The sequence below is a fragment of the Sphaerodactylus townsendi genome, linkage group LG01, assembly GCF_021028975.2.
Source record: "Sphaerodactylus townsendi isolate TG3544 linkage group LG01, MPM_Stown_v2.3, whole genome shotgun sequence".
NCBI lineage: Eukaryota > Metazoa > Chordata > Lepidosauria > Squamata > Sphaerodactylidae > Sphaerodactylus > Sphaerodactylus townsendi.
This window is the reverse complement of record NC_059425.1, coordinates 174,337,846-174,360,583: the sequence shown is the minus strand read 5'-3', so window position 1 is coordinate 174,360,583 and position 22,738 is coordinate 174,337,846. Positions and strand designations below refer to the sequence as shown.

General features: G+C 43.6%; 1 protein-coding gene across 3 annotated transcripts in view; it reads left to right on the top strand.

Annotated features, from left to right (window-relative positions):
• Positions 1 to 430: 430 nt before the first annotated feature.
• Positions 431 to 22,738, top strand: part of GPCPD1 (glycerophosphocholine phosphodiesterase 1) — a 59,466-nt gene continuing 37,158 nt past the window's right edge. The window contains exons 1-4 of one of the 3 annotated variants that reach the window (XM_048500155.1): positions 431 to 569; positions 9,248 to 9,335; positions 12,836 to 12,932; positions 14,506 to 14,590. In XM_048500155.1, the coding sequence (XP_048356112.1) occupies positions 9,287 to 9,335; positions 12,836 to 12,932; positions 14,506 to 14,590 (231 nt within the window). In that variant the 5' untranslated portion in view covers positions 431 to 569; positions 9,248 to 9,286. Of the gene's footprint in view, positions 570 to 643; positions 733 to 9,247; positions 9,336 to 12,835; positions 12,933 to 14,505; positions 14,591 to 22,738 lie in introns of those variants that run through there. The other 2 variants (XM_048500173.1, XM_048500163.1) reach the window with 2 other exon arrangements.

Genomic DNA, 22,738 nt, shown 5'->3' with positions numbered 1-22,738 from the left:
ACTGTACATTCATTTTTGCCACCAAGACTCTACCCATCAAAGATAAATCCAGCCTGTTCCATCCGGCCAAGTCTTTCTTCACGTTGTTCCACACTTTAACATACTTATTTTGGAATTACACACAATTCTTATTTATTTCTGACGCTCCCCTCTCTGTCCCGCCTCCTACTCCACAAGCCCCGCCGCGACTTCACCTTCACCCACCAAACCGCCGCTTTCGAGGAAACCGCCGCGCTTTTCGCCGGCCGGCGGTTTCGCCCGTTCCCTTCCCCTGTCAATCTTCTCGGCCCCGCCTCCCCGTCCCGACACCGCTCTCTCATTGGCCGCGCCAGTCACGTGGGCTGTGGTACCCACTGAGTTCCTCTCTCGCCGCCCTGCGGCGGCCGTCGCCTCGGCTCGGGCGGCTGGAACCGGTTTGGGGCAGGAAGCGGCTCAGTCATCCCAGCTCGAGCTGCGCGAGGGAAGGAAGGGAGGCAAGCGGAGCCGTTGCCTGAGGCGGGGGAGGGACGCGCAAACAGTCGACCATCATCAGCCCTCCTCCGCAAGACCCCCCCCACACCTCGCTCCGGGTTCGTCACAAAAACCCTCCGGGATGGGGAGGAGGAGGAGGCGGCGACGGGGATGGGCGGGCGGGCGCTCCTTTGTGCTCTTCTTCAGCAGCTGTTGGTCTGCAGTGTCGAGGGATGCTCTGGGGATCCTCTTTTTGAGGGGCCGTTCCGTGTTTATGCGGGGGTAACTCGCTTCGCCTTCTTTCTCTTCTTGGCTGGGCTGAGGGGGGTGGGTCGGTAAAATTGGTGTCCGTTGCTTGACTCCCCCCCCCCCCCCCCCAATCAAAAAATAAACCGGCAGGTTTCGGCTGCCGCCTTTGGAGCAAACTGTCACGGTTGGGAGGAGTGAATCTGTGTTGGGATTCACACACAATTTATTATTAGCGATTCTCAGTCCGTGTCTCTAAGGAGTTCTGCCTGGTTGAAAGTGAGGCTTTGTGTGGTGCTTTTGCAAAGGAATATGCCTTGTGCAGTGTGGTTGTGTGTGTGTATATATATGTATGTATGTATAATTAACATTAATTCAGTAATTCAATCCATATATATAGTAAGTTGTTAACAGTCATTCTGTCCATTTCTCCAGGGAGTTCTGCCTGGTTGAAAGTGACACTTTGTGTTAGTACATTTGCAAAGGAATATGCCTTGTTGTGTGTATCTCTCTCTCTCTCTTGATTAACATTAGTTCAGAAATTATATATAGTGGTAAGTTGTTAGTCATTCTGTCCATTTCTCCAAGGAGTTCTGCCTGGTTGAAAGTGACGCTTTGTGCATATATACATATGATTCATGTTAATTCAGTAATTCAATCCATATATATATATAGTAAGCAGTCATTCTGTCCATCTCTTTAAGGAATTCTCCCGGTTTAAAGTGATACTTTCTGTCACCTTTTGGTGTTTTGCAGAGGGCTATGCCTTGTTAACAGTCATTCAATCCATCACTCCCAAGAAGTTCTGCCTGGTTAAAAGTGTTCTCTTTTGGTGTATTGCACAGGAATATGTGAGGCACTGCCTATTTGTGTTTGTTGGTACTGTTTTTATCCTGATGGTCATCCAGTTAGTAGTATGTGTAAGCATGCTGCTTCTGCTTCTTTTTCCCTTTTACTGCACAACAGCCGTGTGGCGTAGGATAGGGTAAGAGATGTTAACTGGCCCAGGGAAAAGATTCATGGCTGTGCTATGAGTTTGAATTGACATCTTCCTCTGGTCAGACTGTCTCAGCCTTATTTGTTTACTTGCAGCATGTATAGTCTGCCTTTGTTGGACTCTGTGTCCATGTTTAATCCTAATCAGAGTGGGACCTAATTTAAATTATTTATTGCAATGGTTGTCTTTCTTACTTCCTAGATGCAAATGAGGACCGTAGGGCTTCTGCAGTTTTTAGCAGCTGTGCAGAAGAAGGAAGTTCAGCAGGTGTAAGCAGGTGCAACTTGGCAGGTGCTTGTGGAGGAATCTGCTGTTATCATCCTTGTTGAAAAGCTGTGAAATGCACAAAGGCTAGTGAGGAAGCCCATATGAGTCTGTTCCAGCAAAACTATACAAGAGTCTAGGGGCACCATAGAGGCTAACAAAGTTGTGTTCCATAATGAGCTGTCAGGGATTAGACGAGAGCTTGCTGCTTCAGATGCTGCGAGTGGCTCATCTCGAGGTTGTTACTTTATCTAGGTGATTTTGGGGTGGTGGGTGGGAATCAAGATATAGGATATATATCTTCCCTATCATCTAGTAATTATTCCTCACTTTTTTGGGGGGGGGGAGGAATGCCAAAAGGAAATCAAGGAGAGGTAGTAGTGATTTTGGTATGTCCTGTTCCGCATCAGGACCACATAAGGTTTCTGACTTCTCAGTGGGCAGCTGGTTCAGTGCATCATACTTGTCCTCCATTTAGGAGGGTGTAGTATTTACCTCTCCTGAGGTCAAAGATGGAGTGAAGTCCATTTTGTGTTGGAGGAAGTGACTCTTCTCTCCCTTCTTACCACTTCATACATTTACATAGAACAGGATTTCCTTTTGAGTTATATTCATAAACGCAGCAATATTTCCTGGTATGTTTGCTAGTTTTCCACTCCCCCCCCCCTCCTATTTTTATGGGAGGTGAATCTGAACCATGCTGCTTCAGACTTCAAAAGCCGGGGGCTTTCATGACAGAATGTTCCATTACAGAAAAACACGTTCCTTGCATTCAGAGACAAAATTGGGCCCTAGAGCCCTTCTCTCCGGTGTTTTGATTTGTAGAGGATCATTCAACACTGTGTAAACTTCTCTGCAGTCTGAATTGGTGCAGCCTGGTCCTCCCCTTCCTGCAAAGTCCTATAGGATAAGCATTGCATCATCTTGCTCTCGGTTACTTGGCATGGTGGTTTAATATATAGAGGCAGGAGGGGAAATTAGACAAGAGCCTTCATATTGATGCCATGTCCCTTTTTGCCCCTGTATTGCACAGTGCCGTAGTGAAGGATGCCAGGCGTTTTCAGAAGCGATTATGGAACTGGAGAGAAGCCAGCCAGGGGTGGAGGACTCTAGTGAAGTGGTTTTAATTACGTCTGCTTGCTGTAGAACACAGATGTGACTGTGGAAGAAATGTGTTAAAGGTTTTTCCACATTATGTCATGTATGTTATGATACTGTACGTGGCTGATAGTGAGTCAGCTGTTTAGCTAGGGTAGAATGTGACTGCCTCTAAGCCTCCTCAAGTGAGAGTTTGTGGATTAGATGTCTCCTCCTGGGAGCTATATCTTGTGTGTCTTTTATTGCCTTTTAATATGGATAGAGGTGAGCGCTTTTGAAGACAAGGACAAAAATAACAACTTTCTTGATCAAATGCATAAAGGGACACACTGTGGAAAAGTTGTGTTGCCTTATGTACTCAAGTTAACTTTTGGATACCAAAATTAATTCTTTGAATTGGCCTGTGAGTAGATACTACTACAACCCCAAGTTACTTGTTATGTTAAAATGGAATTAAGTTACTTGTTACGTTAAATTGAATCAAGGTACTTGTTGTGTTAAATAGAAACCAGTGTTGTCTTACGTGTGTTCCTAAGTTTGTGTGTGCCATCAAGTCACAGATGACTTACGGTGACTGCTAGAGTTTTCAAGGCAAGAGACTTTCAGAACTTGTTTGCCATTTATTGCCACTGCATGTGCTGACAGAGTTCTGAGAGAACTATGACTGACCCAGGGTCACCCAGTGGAGGAGCAGGAAACTGAACCCAATTCTTCAGGTTAGAGTCCATTACTCTTAACCACTAGACCAGGGGTAGGGAACCTGCGGCTCTCCAGATGTTCAGGAACTACAATTCCCATCAGCCCCTTCCTGCATGGCCAATTGGCCATGCTGGTAGGGGCTGATGGGAATTGTAGTTCCTGAACATCTGGAGAGCCGCAGGTTCCCTACCCCTGCACTAGACCAAACAGGCTCTTGTTGTTTCCTAAGTAGTTTCATTGATTTTAAGTGGTGTTGTTACGTTGACCCATGACTGTGGAATTTTTGTTTAAGTATGAACTCCACCATGGTTGGTAAACCTTTTTTTTTTTTTGTGGAATTGACATGTTGTTTCCTCATCTTTTGCTCAATGGAAATATAAATTGTAAATCAACTTACAGTCCATTTGGTAATTCCTTTGTAGCAATAGTACACTGGCTTTTCCTTGCAGCTGTCCCTCCTCTTTTAATCTTTGAAGCATTTGAAACAACTCTCTCATTCATCTTACGTTTAAAAATAATGATGGATCTAAACTAATTTAGTATAATGTGACTTAAAACATTAGGTTCATATCTGTTAACCTCATCCTGAGAAAGCTCAACCAGAATTTCCATTAATACATTGATATGACTTCAGTCCTTAGCAGACTTCCTTAAAGAAAATGAATGCTTTGGTGTGTAATAGCGTTTTGAATAACTAAACATAGGAAGCAATAGCAGCATTGCAGTTATTTGTAATGCAATTTACAATCAGCTACTGATTACAGTAACAGCTAAGACTAGCCAAGCAGATGTGGTTGGAACTGGGACCTCTGAAAGCTTTTCGGTTGGCCCCCAACTTAACTTCTTATCCTTGAGACTTTTTCTCTATGCATCTCAGCCATTTTCTTCCAAGTTGAGGCTCAGACACAGAGCACTTTTATCATCCTTTTCTGTGAACAGAAGGAAAGGCCTTCCCAGATTAGACGCCTCTTCTCTTCTTTCATCAACAAGTTGAGTCACAAGCCAGTGCCATGGATAGATTGAGGTGGCTAAACTTTGCTGAGACCTCAGCTGCCGCTCACACCATGGAGGAAAAGAGCCCTTTGCTTGTGCCTTTTCTGCTGCGAGAGGGTTGCCTGGAGCTTGTGTTGTTGGCCCTTTTTGAAAATTGCTTCCCTGGGTTGTTAAGTGAACACTGGTCCCTCCCAAGCAAAGAAACCACAAATTAGAATTTCATAGTAAGCGTTCTTTAAAGCTTCTTTAAAAAAACAACAACCACCCTTAGCTGTACCAATGTATCGTCAAAGGCTTTCACAGCCGGATTCAACTGGTTGTGTTGGGTTTTCCGGGCTGTGTGGCCGTGGTCTGGTGGATCTTGTTCCTAACGTTCCTAACACATTGGACACAGTGTGTAACAGACTTCCCTCTGGGATACACCTCTGAAGATGCCAGCCACAGATGCAGGTGAAACGTTAGATCCATCAGATCACGGCCACACGACCCAGAAAACCCACCACAACCAACTTAGCTGTACTATCCAGGACTTCTAATCAATAAGGCTTTTAGAGGGGAGAACCCAGAATTTTTAACTGGTTGCTTTCAGTTTCAGTAGTATTGGTGTTCCCACCTGAGTGCACATGTGTGTGATTTTGCCATCAAGTCACAGCTGTTTTATGACAACTCATAGGGTTTCCCAGACACATTCAGAGGTGGTTTGCCATTACCTGCCTGGGCTGAGAGAACTATGACTGGCCTATGTGGAAGAGTGGAGGATGAAACCCAGCTCGCCAGATTAAACGCCGCAGCTCTTGGAGAGTTAGTAAATTTCTGTTATCATTCCTTCCTGGCTACCTGTTGAGCAAGAAAAAATGGTTCAAGGATGATGTTTCAAACCCTGCAGTGTATGTCGATTGACTTTAGCTGCTTGCATGACTCCTTTTGTAAGAGCATAGATGCCAAACGTGCAGCCCTCCAGATGTTGTGGACTACAGTTCCCACCATCCCCTGCCAGCATCATGCTGGCAGGGTATGATGGGAACTGTAGTCCATAACATCAGGAGGGCCATGAGTTTGACACCTGTGTGTAAGAGGAATAGCTCCTGGAAATGATGTAATTCTGCTGACACATACCAGTTTAGACAAGGTGTGGGATTATGTCAAAGCAGTTTTGGCTTAATTATATTTTAGTAGACTTTGTTTCTTCTGTCATGTACCATCCACCCTCAGATTTTCAGTGTTAAATGTTTGTAAATAACTTTTTGCTTTAAGGAGCATTTTCTGCATTGAAAACCAGTGACACTGAACTGCAGCAGTACCATTTAGCCACCAAAGGCTAGCGTAAATAGAACACTGTTGTGTGCTCCTCTTATAATTTGCAGGAAATTGCTAACTACAGAAGACTGAGCATAATTGGAGTAATTATAGCTGTGTTTTTTGTCTCCCCTTCTTACTAGGAGACATTTTGCTTGGTTGTATACCTTCTTGCAATTTGTGGTTAGACTATTTTCTGTTTTTTCCTCTTTGAAGACGTGAGCCAGCGTGGTAGAGTGGTTAGGAGTGGTGAACTCTAATCTGGAGAACTGGGCTTGATCCCCACTCGTCCACATGAGCATGGGACTCCAATCTGATGAACCATCTTTGTTTTTCCACTCTTCCACATGAAGGCTGCTGGGTGATCTTGAGCCAGTGCCAGTTCTCTCAGAACTCTTTCAGCCCCACCTATGTCACAAGGTGAACATTTTGGGGAGTGGCAGGGAAGGAGTTTGGAAATCTTACAGTTTAGAGGCTCCTTACAATTGAGAAAAGCAGGGTGTAAATCCAAACTCTTCTTAAAATTTCTGGGGAAAATGGAAATGTTGGGAAAAAATAAAATATATGCAATTTTTTTCTTCATAAAGTGAAACTAATTTTGCTTGCTTAACACAAAGCATGTCATTTACAAAGTACTTAGGAAATAAAACAGCACTGTTGGTCATATTTATGGAATTTAAAAGTTACAAATGCCTTTGTTCTCCACAAGCAAAGATGCCAAATACTTAAGAGGAAACTTTAAACTGGTCCACCCTATGCTACCTTAGCACAGGTTCCTTAACTTTTGCTCTCTGGATTATGAGGTCAACCACAAGGGATGAGTTAGGTCAGAAGAGCTCAGAAGGCAGGCTGCAGCTGAGAAGTAATCAGCGAGGTGTAGTGGTTAAGAGCAGGTGCACTTTAATCTGGAGGGCGAGGTTGGATTCCTGGCTCTGTCATTTGAGCTGTGGAGGCTTATCTGGTGAACTAGATTAGCTTGTGCACTCCAACACATGCCAGCTGGGTGACCTTGAGCTAGTCCCAGCTCTTTGGAGCTCTCTCAGCCCCATTTACCTCACAGGGTGTTTGTTGGGGGGCAGGGAAGAGAAAGGAGTTTGTAAGCCCCTTTGAGTCTTTTTACAGGAGAGAAAGGGGGAGGGAATATAAATCCAACTCTTCTTCTAATGAACGCCCTGTGGGCACTCCTCACGACAACTAAGTATCCCTGTTGGTGCAGAGACGTATCCTGGTTTTAAGAGCCATTCCATGTGTACACCATGCCCACTTTTTCTACTCATTTAAAAAGAGAAAACATTTCATAGGGTTTTTTTTTTCAGTACTCTCCTAAATTTCCAATTTTTCCATTGGAAAAAAGGCCTCGGCAGGAGGGGGAACCGAAAATGTTTTCTCCCTTTTTTTTCAGTTGGGCATTCACATCTCCGGTCTTTCTCTTGGTTAAAGTGAGACTTGCTTAACGTTGTTCAAGTGGCTAAGAATCTCCAAAGTCCTCACCCACAGCTACCTTGACCTCCCTTTTAATCAGCTCCCGCAACTGCTACTTCTCCCTCCTTAATAACTGTCTCAAGTAGCCTCCGGCTCTCCCCAAGAGCCCTTGTGACTCCCGTCTCCTTTTGGAGAACTATTGTTCTCACTTCTCTCAAACTTTAATCCCAGGTGACCTTTGCATGCGCAAATCTAGTTCACGCTTGCCTTCGCTCTGTATTTATTCACCTATTTGACTAGTGAGGAGCTGTTTGTGGTTCATGAGCCAAAGACTGCCCTGTTCTAAAAAAAATCCCTTAAAATGAATCTGTTCATTATTACACAGTGTTTGTATGAGTCGCTTTTCTAACAGAGACGAGGGCGCTTGACTCTGTGCTTTGAAGAAAGTCTGAAAGTGCCAGAGTTCAGCCTTGAGTGCAGGAAACTTCTCTTGTTCTCCTAGCTCTTGAACTTGAGAGAAGGATGACAGCTTATTTCTGACCAACGTGGTTTCATGCTTTTGGAGATCTCCAAAACTCAGCATGTCAGAGACAAAGATTCGTCTCCTCCTGCTTGAATTAAGAGAAGGTCAGAGTTGTCTTCAGGTTTTAATTAGCTACCACGGTCAGACAAAATCTACTGAGTCATGGAGGTAGAAAGCAGGTATTAGTAAAGACAGGGCATATCTGTTCATGAAATCTGCCCTCTCTTGTAATTTAGGAATTATTGAAATGTGATCAGGTGTCATTAGCAGTAACTATTATGCGCTTTGATTACTTTTCAGAATTTAATTAAGTCTTCAAGTTAGCCAAGTCTTGACTTGGTATAAAGGAATTTAACATTATGTTTTTATGTAATGAATGTAAGATTTGTTGATACAGTGGTAACTGCAAGTTATATCTTGAATTTGGTTCCAGGATCTGCTGTGTATGGAGGGTGAGTAAGGACTCCTGCCTCTCCAAGCCATTGTCCTGGGTAGAAACAGTTCTAGAGCAGTTATTTCTCCATTTTTGTTGATCCACATGGAGTATTCTGTGCATGCAGAATAGCAGGAACAGGGAAATTACTTGCCTCAGCTCTGTTTCCTTTTGGGAAAATGGCTTGACAGGGCCGGGGGGGCGGGGGGGATCAAAATCCCTTCCTCCTCAGACTCTTCTTTCATTTTTTAAAGAAACAGAACCTGAGTTGTCTAGGTATCCTGGACCTAACTTAGTGTGTAGCTTGCAATGCTGTACTGGGGCTAAACTGTGCCCGGGGGCATGACCTCCCCGTGTGCACCTCCCTGCGCCCCTGCCCCACTTATGGGAGTCAGCAGGGAGGGCAGGGCTTGGACTGGCACCTTGGCAGCAGTCCAGTTCCTGGGCCACCTGTCGCCGAGCCCCACCCCCCCAAGCCTCCCTGCAGGCTAGCTTCTGCCAATCTCCCGGCCTGGAGGGGGGAGGAGCCAGCCTGCTGGGCGGGGGGGGGGGCAGGGCTCAGCAGTGTGCGTCTCAGACACACACCGTTTCGTCACATGGGGGTGCCCAGGGACATGGGATACCCCATGTCTCCATTAGCGGTACGTTGCTGGAAGTTTGGTCCTAAGGCTTCCACATCTATATAGATCTTCAAGCTTGAGAAGGCAGTGTTACCCTTAAGGTCAATTTACATAACTGTTTAAAATTCCTGCATTAACTACTGTTAAGAGGTATACAGAAGAAAGGTCGTGTCACTGAAATGTAATGTTTTTCCCCCCCTTCTCAGTAGGCTGGATACGGCAGCCATTGGGCATTGTTCACAAGTATGGCTCGTTGTCAGATCACCGTTAAATTAAGAGGAGAATCACCACCAGGTAAAAAACCCCACACTCTGAATTTCTGTATTGAACAAAACTGAATGCAGATCTTCTACTCTTCATGTGCAAACAGTTGTAAAGGGGATATACAGAGAACTGATTCCCACTGCTTTTTTGAGCACCCTCTTTTATTTTGAGAAGATTTTCACAGATGAGATCTGGTGGTGTTGAACAGGTTGAGAGGATTTATTGCCAATGAACAAGACAGGTAAACTTAGCCAGTGGATAAACGGCTTCCTAGATAATGGCTTTATCCCACACAATAGATGTTGCTCATAGTGTTCTAATTAATAAAATAAGTGATAAATGAAGTAGTGTCCTAGAAATTTTAATCAGAATGAAGTTACTTAATTTTGATTGCTGCTGCATATTTGTTTTATGTAACATTTTAGTTAGCTTTCTCAAATGAGACTCAAGGTAATGGACAGCATTACAAACCGAATGCAGAACAGCAGAGTTGGTATCAAAGGATCACGTTTGTTCCTGGCTGTTCACTCAAAGCCTTTCCAGTCCTCCCAGCTATCTTTTTGGAACTGCATTGCAGCCACCCAACAGGAGTATAGTTTGATTCCATATTTATTATGCTGAAAAAGAGGCCAGCTTGCTCCACCGTATGAGGAAATGGGCAGAAATTGTTCTTCATTAAAGTACTGAATTATAGTACCTCATGTTTACAGGTGCATGGTGTAATTGTTAATCCATTTGATAAATTCTTGTCTTACAATCAAGTACCCAATTATTATCTCCCCTTTGGAGTTAATAAAACCCTGCTGCACGTCACTTTAATTGCACATCATCACATATCGTCAGCATGGTTTTGAAACACTTGTTTTTTTTGTAGAGTACAGGAGCTTGAACAGTAGGCCCTGATGCAAGCCGTGTTTTATTAGCACTGGCCTGAGTGTCTGTGACTTGCTGTTAAAACTAGATTCTTGTCTTCTAAGAACATAAAGAGCCTGCTGGATCAGACCAGAGTCCATCTAGTGTAGCACTCTGCTACTCGCAGTGGCCCACCAGGTGCCTCTGGGAGCTCACATGCAGGATGTGAAAGCAATGGCCTTCTGCTGCTCCCGAGCACCTGGTCTGCTAAGGCGTTTGCAATCTCAGATCAAGGAGGATCAAGATTGGTAGCCATAGACTGACTTCTCCTCCATAAATCTGTCCAAGCCCCTTTTAAAGCTATCCAGGTTAGTGGCCATCACTCCCTCCTGTGGCAGCATATTCCAAACACCAATCACGCGTTGCGTGAAGAAATGTTACCTTGTATTAGTCCTAATTCTTCCCCCCAGCGTTTTCAATGTATGCCCCCTGGTTTTAGCATTGTGAGAAAGAGAGAAAAATGTCTCTCTGTTAACATTTTCTACCCCATGCATAATTTTATAGACTTCAATCATATCCCCCCTCAGAAATCTTCAATCATATCCCCCCCATTCTTACTGAAATGAACAACTGTTTTCAAAATATTTTTCAGTCAGCCTTTCTGACTGAGTTCCTAAGGAGCCTGGTGTTCCTGTCAACAGTTACAAAAGTTCTATTCCTAACCAAAGTTCTGCATTTCCATTATCCCTACGTGTCATTTCTCCTACACAGGCTAGAATTTGCTAGCTTTGTGGTAAGCTCAATGGTGTCAGTAGGCTGAAATCCTGCATTGGGCTATACTCTTACAAAAAGATGTTAAAAGATGGTATATTCCTCTGCCATAGAACTTGACGTGCCGCACCTTCTTTGTGGTAGAATGCTGCACTTGGGTCCTAGTGCTTACCTAGCAATTCTCCCCTCCCCATCCGTTTGAAAGTTTGATTATGGTTGTTCAATGAATTATGTTCAAATACGCACAAAATAATGGATTAGACAAAGGCAGCGCGTAAAAATTAATGATAATTATCATATTCGTTTGGGACTGTGTTCTCATGCAGAAGCATACAATTTTCTCAGCTGCTGCACCTCAACTGACTGCATTAACACCGTTATCTGAGAGAGAGAGTATAAATATGTGAAATAATCATGCTGTGTAGGGAATAATAGAAACTGCAGCTACATGTGGGTTGGCCATTTGTTCGGTGGGCAGAATGCTATGAAATCCTCAATTTCTGTATGGCGTTTTCTTTCCATATAACATCGACTGGAAGCTTTAGCCAGAAGTGAAGCATCATTTCTGGAGGTCTGGTTGTAGTTGTACTCTGTTACGGTCTCTCTTTCTCCCCCAAATATGCTGTTTTGATGTAACTAATTTTCCTGCAAAAAATAAAACGTTGTAGTAATTTCAAGTAGGTGTTAGAAGAACTACACCCGAGTTCCCCATACCTGCCATTGAAACATGTCATAATTGCTCAATTTCATACCCTAAGAGAGGAAAATATTAATTTAAACATTTATTTTCACAACCTTTTTTGCTTTGTGACTTCAGTGAGTGAAGCTAAGTGACAAGGCCATTCTCTGTAGCAATACCTATAGCTCTTGGCCCCTCAGTTTCCTAGTTGTGAGCTTTTTGTGATAACTAAACTGACCTTTCATAATTAAGTTATGGATATAGCACAACATTCTTCTCATGATCTTGCCCCTTCAGACTCTTGTTCTATTGTACAACAAAGCATAGCGGGGTCTCAGATAACAGATAACTGGCTGTTCTTAGCTTACTACCAGCTACCTGTATTACTGCATGAAAGATTATTGATGTAGAAATACGTTGTACATATCTTTCCATGACTTGGAGCATGTCTTTGGGATATCATTGATGCATCTCTTGCTCCCCCCTCTGGATTTGTGCTGAACAGGATCCACATCAGTTGACTTAATCATCAAATCATAAAGTTGGAAGAGACCCCAAGGGCCATCAAGTCCAACCCCCTGCAATGCAAGAACACACAATCAAAGCACTTTTAATGTTTACAGCTATCCTCTCTTCCTAACAGAACTTTAGAGGGTCTCTGAGATATATACTCAGGCAGAGAACAGACCCAGATTTGCTTAGCTCCTGCAAAGTGGATGTACAAGATGCCTTCCAGCAGTTTCTGAGATATTTCTCTGAATAACTGAAATGTCTTTAACGCTATTCTGCAGGTTCTTAATACAGATAACCAGCCTCCGTTGAATAACATGTGGGTGATAAGGAAGTGTTTTCAGTTTCACGGGTTGCTTGATCGACGTGGAAGAAATGTGCTAATAAAAGATTACTTATGCCATACCTGTTCATATGTTTAGGTGTTTCTATCAGAGAGAACTCTAAGGTTTGTGTGTACAAGAAAGCAAGACTGGCAAATTAATTTACCTTAGAATTTGCAGGAGTGGGGAGGGCACATATACCCCATCGGCCCACCATCTGTGCATGTAGGACTAGTATTTTATCCATTGCTTTGAGTAATTTAATAGAAAAGCAGAGTGTAAGCTTAGAATTTTGATTCTGCACTTAGCATTAGTGTGGGTTTTGGTGTTACAGTCACCAAAACGTTAAGTTCTGAAGCTTTCTTGTGACTTTTAAAACGTGTTACTCTTCCTAGGAGTGGTTTTTGCCATATGTGGAAGCTGCAAATCTCTGGGAAACTGGGATCCACAATGTGCAGTGATCCTTCACCCTGAGGATGAGGCTGCCGATGCGTAAGTTTCTTTCAGCAGTAAACAGAAACATTATATTTTCTTCAAGGATTATTACCTCCACTACTCTTCTGAGTGATTATTTCTTGTTCTTTGGTCCCTGCACTTGTAGTTATTGGTTTTTGGCTTAGTGATCCTTAAAAGTCTGCCCACCTAATACAGTTGTGTAGCCCTTGATGATATCAGATTGTCACAGTTTGATTCCAAACCCAACCCCCTTCCACCCAAGTTTTGGGTGGTTTTGCACTGATCCTAAAAAATGGCCTTCCTAATCTAGTAGGGAGGATTCTTTGCAAGGAAATTATGTCTGCCCACAGACTGTGCCTACTGTTCGTGCAGAAGTGTGTGTGTGGGATTGGGATTGCTGTGGAAATACTTGCCTCCTGCTTCTCATGTTGTTTTATGCATCTCTGGCTTTGATTCAGAGTTACATGGGTGAAGCAACTAGACATCTGTTGCCACATACTCTTTCTTTCCCTGCCATCCTGATTTTTTTTTTTGCAGGGGGTTGGGGCGGGAGAGGAATTCATGAACACTGCTGAGCTCTCACGTCTTCTGACAGAGCCAGTAACAATATCCACTTATTGTCAAAAGCCAGCAATTCTGACCAGAGTGAAATCAGCAGAGGTGCTTGACTGATAGGTTAGAGACATTACCTGGAAAGCTGCAGTGAGCTTAGTGCATTCTGTAGGTTTTGGCTTACCTTTCCCCCTGTCCTTCTGGTGTTAAGTTGTTTTGGAGTCATAGCTGATACGTCTTTCAGACCTGATGGATAAAATTTTCTAAAGCAATCACGTGCATCAGGGTTCCCCAACTGCCACACTTCAAATGCTTTTTAGGAAGTAGGAGGTGCCAAGTAGAGATTTTACTCAATAAAGCTTCTGATTGGCTACTGCAGATTTTATTGACTGTGCTGATTTTTTGTTATATGTTGCTTCGGCAGCCGCTGCCATTACCACAAAAGATGTACACAGTGTTCTTGAAATTAAGGTGTAGCAATCATTTTTTGGCTGGCTCTGCCTCTTATGGTAGCCATTTTGTTGCCGCACCCACCAACTCTTCAGAATTCCAAATGTGCCCATAGGCTCAAAAAGGTTGGGGATTCCAGATGCACATGGTTGTACGTGGAAGTGTAACATGGGGGCTACTGCCTTTGCCTAAATCAGGGGTCTGCAACCTGTGGCTCTCCCGATGTTCATGGACTACAATTCCCATCAGCCCCTGCCAGCATGGCCATGGTGGCAGGGGCTGATGGGAATTGTAGTCCATGAACATCTGGAGAACCACAGGTTGCAGACCCCTGGCCTAAATATGTTTGAGGAAGCCTGCACTAAAAAAAATCTTATTGATCTTCCTTATATTCGCATGCAGAGGCACTGGTATGATGGCTTTAAAAAGCATAGCTTCCTATTCTTTACCAGCAGTGGCCTTTAAAAACAATATGGAAGTCCTAATGTGCTGGCTTTTGCTCATCTAAAAATGAACTTTAAGACTGCAGCATGGAATCCTTGAATGTCTTTGTTCAACTGCAATAGTATATTTTACTAAAACCTTTTCCCAAATATTTGTTCTGCAGTCTGCTCTGGGAAGCTACTATTGACCTCCCTAGAGGAGATGACATTGAGTATCGGTACTTTCAGGGGACCTTTTTACAACCCCAGGTATGTCTCCACAAGCACTAATTCAATTCATTGATTAACTCTAGCATGGATTCTTGGTGGTACACAACTTGTCAATAGTTTACACCTCATTTTTCCCATTGACTCTTATTCAGTTTTCCTTATTGCTTTGGTAACAAACATTTTCATGAGAAAATACTTGAAATCGTGTAGAAGCCACTGTTTAACAGCAAATATCTTTGAGCGTGTACATGTAATGGGAAGCTACAATTGGTCACAGCACATGGATCAGAATGCTTGTATGCAGTGATTTACACATACTTTTCATTTGAAAGTGCTTTCTATGTCAGTGGCAGCGTGGAGATTGTGACCTCTTGAAGATCCTTTTACTATTCAGCTGAAGAAAGGCTGGATTTAAAGCCAGGTCATCTGAGGGCAGTCTCCTTTCCCACCAGCTGTCATCTGCCTGTGCACCTGCTGTCATGCCTCCTGGGAACTAGAGGAGATGATAATCTGTACCTCCTAACTTCCCTGGGCCTCTTTACAAGTAGCAGCACAGCCAACTATCAGTACCAGTTCCTAAACTTTAAATTTTTTTCTTAAGAGAGCTTAACCATTATTTCTTGTTGCTATGGAAACTGAAATGGTAATCGAGATCTCAGGAGAAGAAGCAGTCTCAAAAAAGGTTGCAGATGACTTTGCTGCTTTTTTTTTTAAGGGGGCAGGGGAACCTAAGAGATAAGAAGGGCTATCTTCTCTGGCTTCTGGGTGAGAACGGTGGCGGCAGCAGTGAAACATGAATCCCGGGGTGTGGGTGATGGCCGCCTCAGGCCACAAAATGTACTGAACCACCTTTAGCTTAAATATCCCATTCTTTTATTGCTGTCTATTGTAAAGTGGATCACAGCCGACTAATGGATCGGGAGAGCGAGTTTTAAGCGGCTAGATGAGCAGGTGTTTACCCTGACGCCTTCGCTTATCTTGTGGTCTCAACATGTTAATAGTTTTATGGAACAATTTAGATGTAGAGGAGAGTATCTGGATTTGAAAGTCAAGAAGCTGTGAGGTGGGCCTCTTTCCAGAGTTAGTCTGATGCTTTTTGTGTGCATTCTTTTAATTTTGTTAAAGGCCTAAAGTATAGGAGAGGACACATTAGAGAGGGTTAAGCTTAAATAGATCTTCTGTAGTGAGACGTTTCATTAATACATGCAAACTTCACAGTATGTATTGGTGAGTGTGTTTCTTTGAGTAGGTGCTCTGTATCGTGCACGCTCTAAGTATCGTGTGATGCAGAGACTTCTGTGGTAAGTATGAATTTTATGGACTAGTGGAGTAAAGACTTATATAAAAAGCCTATTGTGAGTCTACCTGCTTGAAGAGGTTTAAATTTCCCTGGAGAAGGGACTGTGCGAGTTAATAAAGGTCAGGGTTCTCAATAAACTGTTCTTACGTCCCTGTGATGTCTGTGGATCAAACTGATGGGCTTTGTACTTTGACAGAAAAAAAACTTCAGAAATTTCTAGAGTTAGAACTTAAATGTGACAATCCCTTCCTCTCAAAAATGGAGACTTGAACTGTGCATGCCCAGAGGGCAGAGTTGCAGCTTGACTTCTGAGTTCTTTTATTATTATTTATTATTATTATTATTTTGCTGCTGTGGAGACAATGTGAGGGAACTCCTGAGGTTTAGCTTAGAACTACATTTCAGTTCATTTTTCTCTCTCTTATATTCTTCTGATTAATCACAGTTTTGCTTATTAGTTAATCTATATACAGTGGTACCTTGGTTATCATTGACTTTGGTTTTCGTCTGTTTCGGTTTTCATCGACTTTTTCTGGGCAAAATTTGACTCTGTTTTCGTCGATTGCCTCAGTTTTTGTCCTCAAACCCCAAAAAAATTTGCCCAGAAAAAGTCCACGAAAACCAAAACTGACGAAAAGTCCACGAAAACTGAAACAGGCTGGGGTTTGAGGAAACCCAGCCGGGAGGCAGAGGGAGCTCCTTATTTGGGCAGTGACACCCCCTGATGTCACTGACCAAATAAGGAACTCCCTCTGCCTCCCGCCTGGCTGGGGTTTGAGGAAGCCCAGCCGGGAGGCAGAGGGAGCTCCTTATTTGGGCAGTGACACCCCCTGATGTCACTGACCAAATAAGGAACTCCCTCTGCCTCCCACCTGGCTGGGGTTTGAGGAAGCCAATTAATCCGTTCAAGGCACTTTTTGGAGTTCCTCGAACGGATTAATTGGATTTACATTGATTCCTATGGGAAATGGTGCCTCGGTTTTTGTCGATTTCGGTTTCGGGCAAATTATTGACGAAAACCGAGGTACCACTATATATAAACGTGAAATACCACTCTCACTGATTCATCAACAGAACTAAAAAACCACCAAAGCCACGCACATGAAATTTGGCACACCTGTTCCTTACGTACTCTAGGTGCTCACTAAGAAAGGATTTCCCAAAATATTCACTTCCACTTGATTTATTACCTATTTACTGTTTTCACTTCTCATCTCTGGCCATTTGCGCAAACATTCTAAGGGCAAACCAGCCCCTCTGTCCACAGACATTCTACACAGACATTCTAAGGGTGACAATTAAACACCAGCAGCTTCATGTCCTTCACCAACTGCACTCTAACACCGCCCTCCACAACGCATGTGAACCTATTTGAAAACAAACCCATCAGTCCACAGACAGGCTGTGAGAAAATATGCTGCATGTCACCCCAAAGTTCACAAACAGGCTGCAAAAAAGTATGCTGAATGTCACCCCGAAGTTAACAGACAGGCTGTGAAAAAGTACTCCTCCACCCACCCTCACGTTGACAACACCGCTACAGCCAAATACTATCAAAACAGATTACAAACCACACTATCACCTTGAACTACTAAACATTTGTTGGGTTTTGCATATGGACATCAGATTGATTACTGTGGAGACAAGTTTATTGCTCACGGCCTCCGATAACCCTGTGCTTGGTGTCGTGCTCTGAAGTGGCAGGATGAGTCCCCGGGAATGTGCTGCAGTGGCGGTACAGTCCAACTCCCTGCCCTTCAACCCTACCCTGAACCTTTTCACAGCCTTCTCACTCATCAGCATCCAATTGCAGAACACTTCCTTTTTGCATCCGAAAATACAACGTCTGCTTCCAAATGACGTCTTTTGGAGCCCACCAGGTGAAAGAGAGCGATAACACATTGCATTAGAAAAAGACAACTACAGGAAGCTGCTGCAAAATAATGTGAAAACAAACCCATCAGCCCACAGACAGGCTGTGAGAAAATATGCTGCATGTCACCCCAAAGTTCACAAACAGACTGTAAAGAAGTATGCTGAATGTCACCCCGAAATTCATAGAGAGCCTGTGATGAAGTATGCATAGCGAAGCACGGGTACCCTGTCAAAATAGATTACAAACCACACTTCACCTTGGACTACTAAACATTTGTCGGGTTTTGCATATGGACATCAGATTGATTACTGTGGAGACAAGTTTATTGCTCTCGGCCTCCGATCACCCTGTGCTTGGTGTCGTGCTCTGAAGTGGCAGGATGAGTCCCCGGGAATGTGCTGCAGTGGCGGTACAGTCCAACTCCCTGCCCTTCAACTCTACCCTGAACCTCTTCACAGCCGTCTCACTCATCAGCATCCAATGGCAGAACACTTCATTTCTGCATCCCAAAAATATAATTCCTGCTTCCCAATGATGTCTTTTGGAGCCCACCAGGTGAAAGAGAGCAATAACACATTGCATTAGAAAAAGACAGTTACAGGAAGCTGCTGCAAAATATTATGAAAACAAATTCATAGAGAGCCTGTGATGAAGTATGCGTAGCAAAGCACGGGTATCCTGCTAGTTTTTAATATAGTTGTTTGTTGACAGAAGAGCCTATTTAGAATGTCCCTGGGCCTTCTGGGAACTCTGTGCCAATTGCCTATGACAAAGACCACCTCCTGTAAGACATGCAGTTTGAATAGTGGAAACCTGCCCTCAACTGACAGCACGATTGCTGTCTTTTTTTGCCTTTGACCTGTGAACACTACCTAAATTTTAGTAGATGAACTAGACCTGTGAACACTACCTAGAGAGATCTGTGAATACTACCTACATTTTTAGTAGATGAGCTAGACAAAATAGGAGATCTCTCTTGGAGTGATCCCTTCTGGACAGCATCTTCCTACACTTTCTTCAAGATCCAGGTATCATCTGGCACCCAGCGATGCTTTTGAAAGTCTGTGAGATTTCACTCCAGTGATGTGCTATCTGTCAGCATTTTCACAGCCTGGGAGGAATTCAGTGGTTAAGAGCAGTGGAGAGCTGGGTTTGATTCCTCACTCCTTCACATGAGCAACGGACTCTTATCTGGTGAACTGGATTTGTTTCCCCCACTCCTATACACAAAGCCTGCTAGGTGAGCTTGGGCTAGTCCCAGTTCTTCAGAGCTCTCTCAGCCCCACCTACCTCACAAGGTATCCGATGTGGGTAAAGAAAGAGAAAAGGAGTTTGTATGCCACTTTGAGACTCATTACAGGAGAGAGTGGGATGTAAACTCAAACTCTCCTTCTTTTCAGTGGTTCAACCTACCCACCTTTCCTCCCTTTTCTGTCAGGAAATGTATTCAGTCCTTCAGAAAGCAGCTATAGAATTTGTCCCTCACTCCCATAGAGGCCTGAATTTTTACTGAGTAGTTCACTATCACGGAAAATGCTCAGGTCTCCATCTTATCCTCAGGGATGCCAGTGAGATCAAGGTGTTCAGATGGTAACTTGGGTTTCCATACTGCCCCTTCAAATGCTGGGAGATAGTTTTTGACTGTTGACTGAGACTGTATACCTCAATATCTCTAGCTAACTGCAGTGTCTTTTTCTGTGATTTTCTGTGCAAAGTAGTAACTACCAGAGCAAATACACAATGGAAGCATAAAAACCACCTTATACCATAAATTTACTGATCTGCAGATATATCAACGTCCCCCAGTCGCCATTCTAAACATGCCAAATGATCCTTTGTCTGGAGTCAGTGTCTATACCACAGCGACATCTATTCTGATCCGGATTCTCACCTGCAAGATCTACAACAGATATTCTTGGAGCTACAATACCCAGTTGATGTAGTAAGAAACCAGGTCAACTATAACCAGAATGATGCCAAGGAATCGTCTGCTACAAACGCCCAGATGAGACAACATCAGAACACCACAGATGGTCGCATACAGCTCCTGGCTCACTGGTTCAGCACTTCATTAACAACCTACCACCTATGCTGGAAAATAATGTTCCTGTCTCACAGGCATTGGGGGCGGGCAAATCTTTTCTTGCCCGCATTCAGCCTTTAACCTTAAACAACTTCTCATCTGTAGCAGTTCCCTTTTAGACAAGGACTCTGGGACCAGGGCCTGCAACAAAGCAAGATGCTAACTCTGTCCTATGTCCACCGTGACAACACAGTAACTGGACCTAGCAGCCGCAGCCATACAATCTCGGGCTCATTCTCTTGTTCACCTTCCAACGTTATATATACCATCAAATATCAGCAGTACCCTCCCACACTCCACGTCAAGCAGGTCAGTCTGTACGCAAAAGAATAAACAGATGTAAATTAAAAACCACAATGCTCAGAAATCAGTGGAAGGATGTTTTGATCTCCCAGGGCATTCCGTCGCTCTCGTAAAAGTGGCAATCCTCAATCAATCTTGCCATATAGCAACAGTTAGCTTCTGACAGCATCTTCTCCTTCATCTATTCTTCACTATGCATGAATCGCTCTGCATGTCCTTGCCTTTTTAGGCCTTCGTGTCAATGGGGAGAAGCCTGGAACGCTCAAGCTGCCTGTGATTTATTGGTGGACGTCAGGTTTTTCACTGTGGTGAAAGCATACCTGCCCTTGGATAGACAGCAAACACTTATTTTTGCTGTCTATCCAAGATAGACAGCAAACCACACATTTCTTTGGTTCCCACCCCAGAAAACAGTTGCTCTACAGAGACCTTTGGGCCTGATGGCAACCATAATCCCTGTAGTGTGCTTTCTTTGTCCTTTGCTCCAGCATTAGTAGTTCCAACAACATGTTAAACTGGTGTTGATTCTCCAAAAGAAAAGATTCTCCCTGTGTTCTTTCCTCACAGGGTCCTAACATCTGTTCAATGGTGGAGCTGTCTGTATCATTTGGGCTAGTGGGCGCATTTCCCTTCCCAATGAGAGATTCACCTTGATGCCTGGCATTGTGTTGATGGCTCCCTCTAAGGTTGGGACATTCACTGTATCAGTCTGTCCTGGTCCACAATTGGAGCTCTTAGGCCCCTTCTGCACATGCAGAGTAATGCACTTTCAATCCACTTTCAGTGCACTTTGCAGCTGGATGTTACTGTGAGGAATAGCAAAATCCACTTGCAAACTATTGTGAAAGTGGATTGAAAGTGCATTATTCTGCATGTGCGGAAGGGGCCTTCGTGATGTAATTTTTTTCATGCCTTTCTTCCCAGGCTGCATGGCAGAATAGTAGAGGTGCCCACGAATAACACTACCACCACGTGCTAAATAAACAAGGAAGGTGAAGTAGTATCACTTGCCTTCACTGTACTGCTTCCCATAAGAATTATTATCGAGTGTAGCAGAACATTTGTGGCTGTCCATATCACAAGGAACACAAAACCTAGGTGGATGCTATTAGTTGCCAGAGCAGTTTAGTTCTTGAATAGTGTGTTAGGAGACAAGTACCTACAATCCATCTTCTACATAATTGTAGACCTCTGTGAAGTTTCTGCTGTTCCAGAGCTGTCAGGGACTACAGAGGCACTGGAAACATCTCCTGAGAGATATGTCTAAATTATGCCTTCTCTTCTGTTTCCCCGGTTCTATCTCTGCTGAGCCATCAGCTTTTATCAGACCCTGTGCACTTGATATTGGGTCATAGATGGATGCATCCCTTGGCCGAGCCATCTTGCAGTCTTATTTATTGTGAGAAACACCTGCACCTGCTTCCAGACAGGTCAGCTTGGTAATCCTCACCCATCAGTATGAGGCACAGAGACGAGGAAGTAAAAACAGGTTGCTTACCTGTAACTTGTGCTTCAGGTGCTCATCTGCAGTCACACACCCTGCTCATTTGCTGCACAGCAGGTGCTCTAGATTATTGTGGTAGCTTTGAAAGTTGCAAAGAACTGAGTGGTAAAGATGTGACTCCATCCTCTTTGTATGCACCAACTGAGCCCATGCTCCTGGGTGGGAGATAATTTTCTCACCTAAATTCTGGTTCTAGAAGCTTCCAAATACATTGCTCTGCACAGGAACAAAACCCATCAGTGTGAATGCACAGGTGACCACTGAGAAGATCAAGAGTCACAGGTAATCAATCAATTTTTTCCATTGCATATTTCTAGCAGATTTGCCTAGCTTGTTTGTTTTTACTAGTGGGGAGTGCTTGTGGATCTGAAACATGGTTCGTAGTACAATAGTCTGCTATTTGTCTTCAGGCGTGCTTTGAGGCAGGAGGGTAAATGGAGGATTTTGGTGTCCATAAATTATGTCTGAAATTCATAAATGTATTCTCTCTCATATGCACACTTGTAAATCAGAACCAAATGATGTAACCACTTGCAGCTTGATTCTGTACATTCTTATGTGGAACCAAGTTCCACTGTAGCAGTGTCGTAATGCTTAGAGCATATCAGCGGTTTCACTTTTTTGGGACTTCAGATCAGGAACATTAAAAGTTGCTTATGTTTCCCATGGTTCTTTTTAATGTTTCCCCAAACTTTAATTGCTGATGGAAGTACGCTTTGAAGAACACTAAAACACCACATATTTCTTAACTTGGTGATTAGAAATACCCATAAGAACTGTAAAGTATAAATCTAATGTTAGTCCTGATTCATAATTCACTTGATGGACGTGGATGCCATTTCTTCATTAGCTTCAGTCTAAATCTTTAATACCGGTAAACACTTGAAATATAGTGATCCGCCTTGTGTGCAAGCTGCTAACTTGTGTCCTGGGTTAATCTGAATTGAGCAGAGTGGTACTAGGTAATGTACGTTACTATGGATGACTCCCGCATTTCACTGGTTCCCACACAGCAAAAGTAATCCATGCTGTTTAAGTTCTGTTGGCAGCTTGAGAGGGAAGTCACTAGGACAAACCTAAAAAAACTTGACAAAAAGAAGCAGCAGTTTAACATCAGCCCT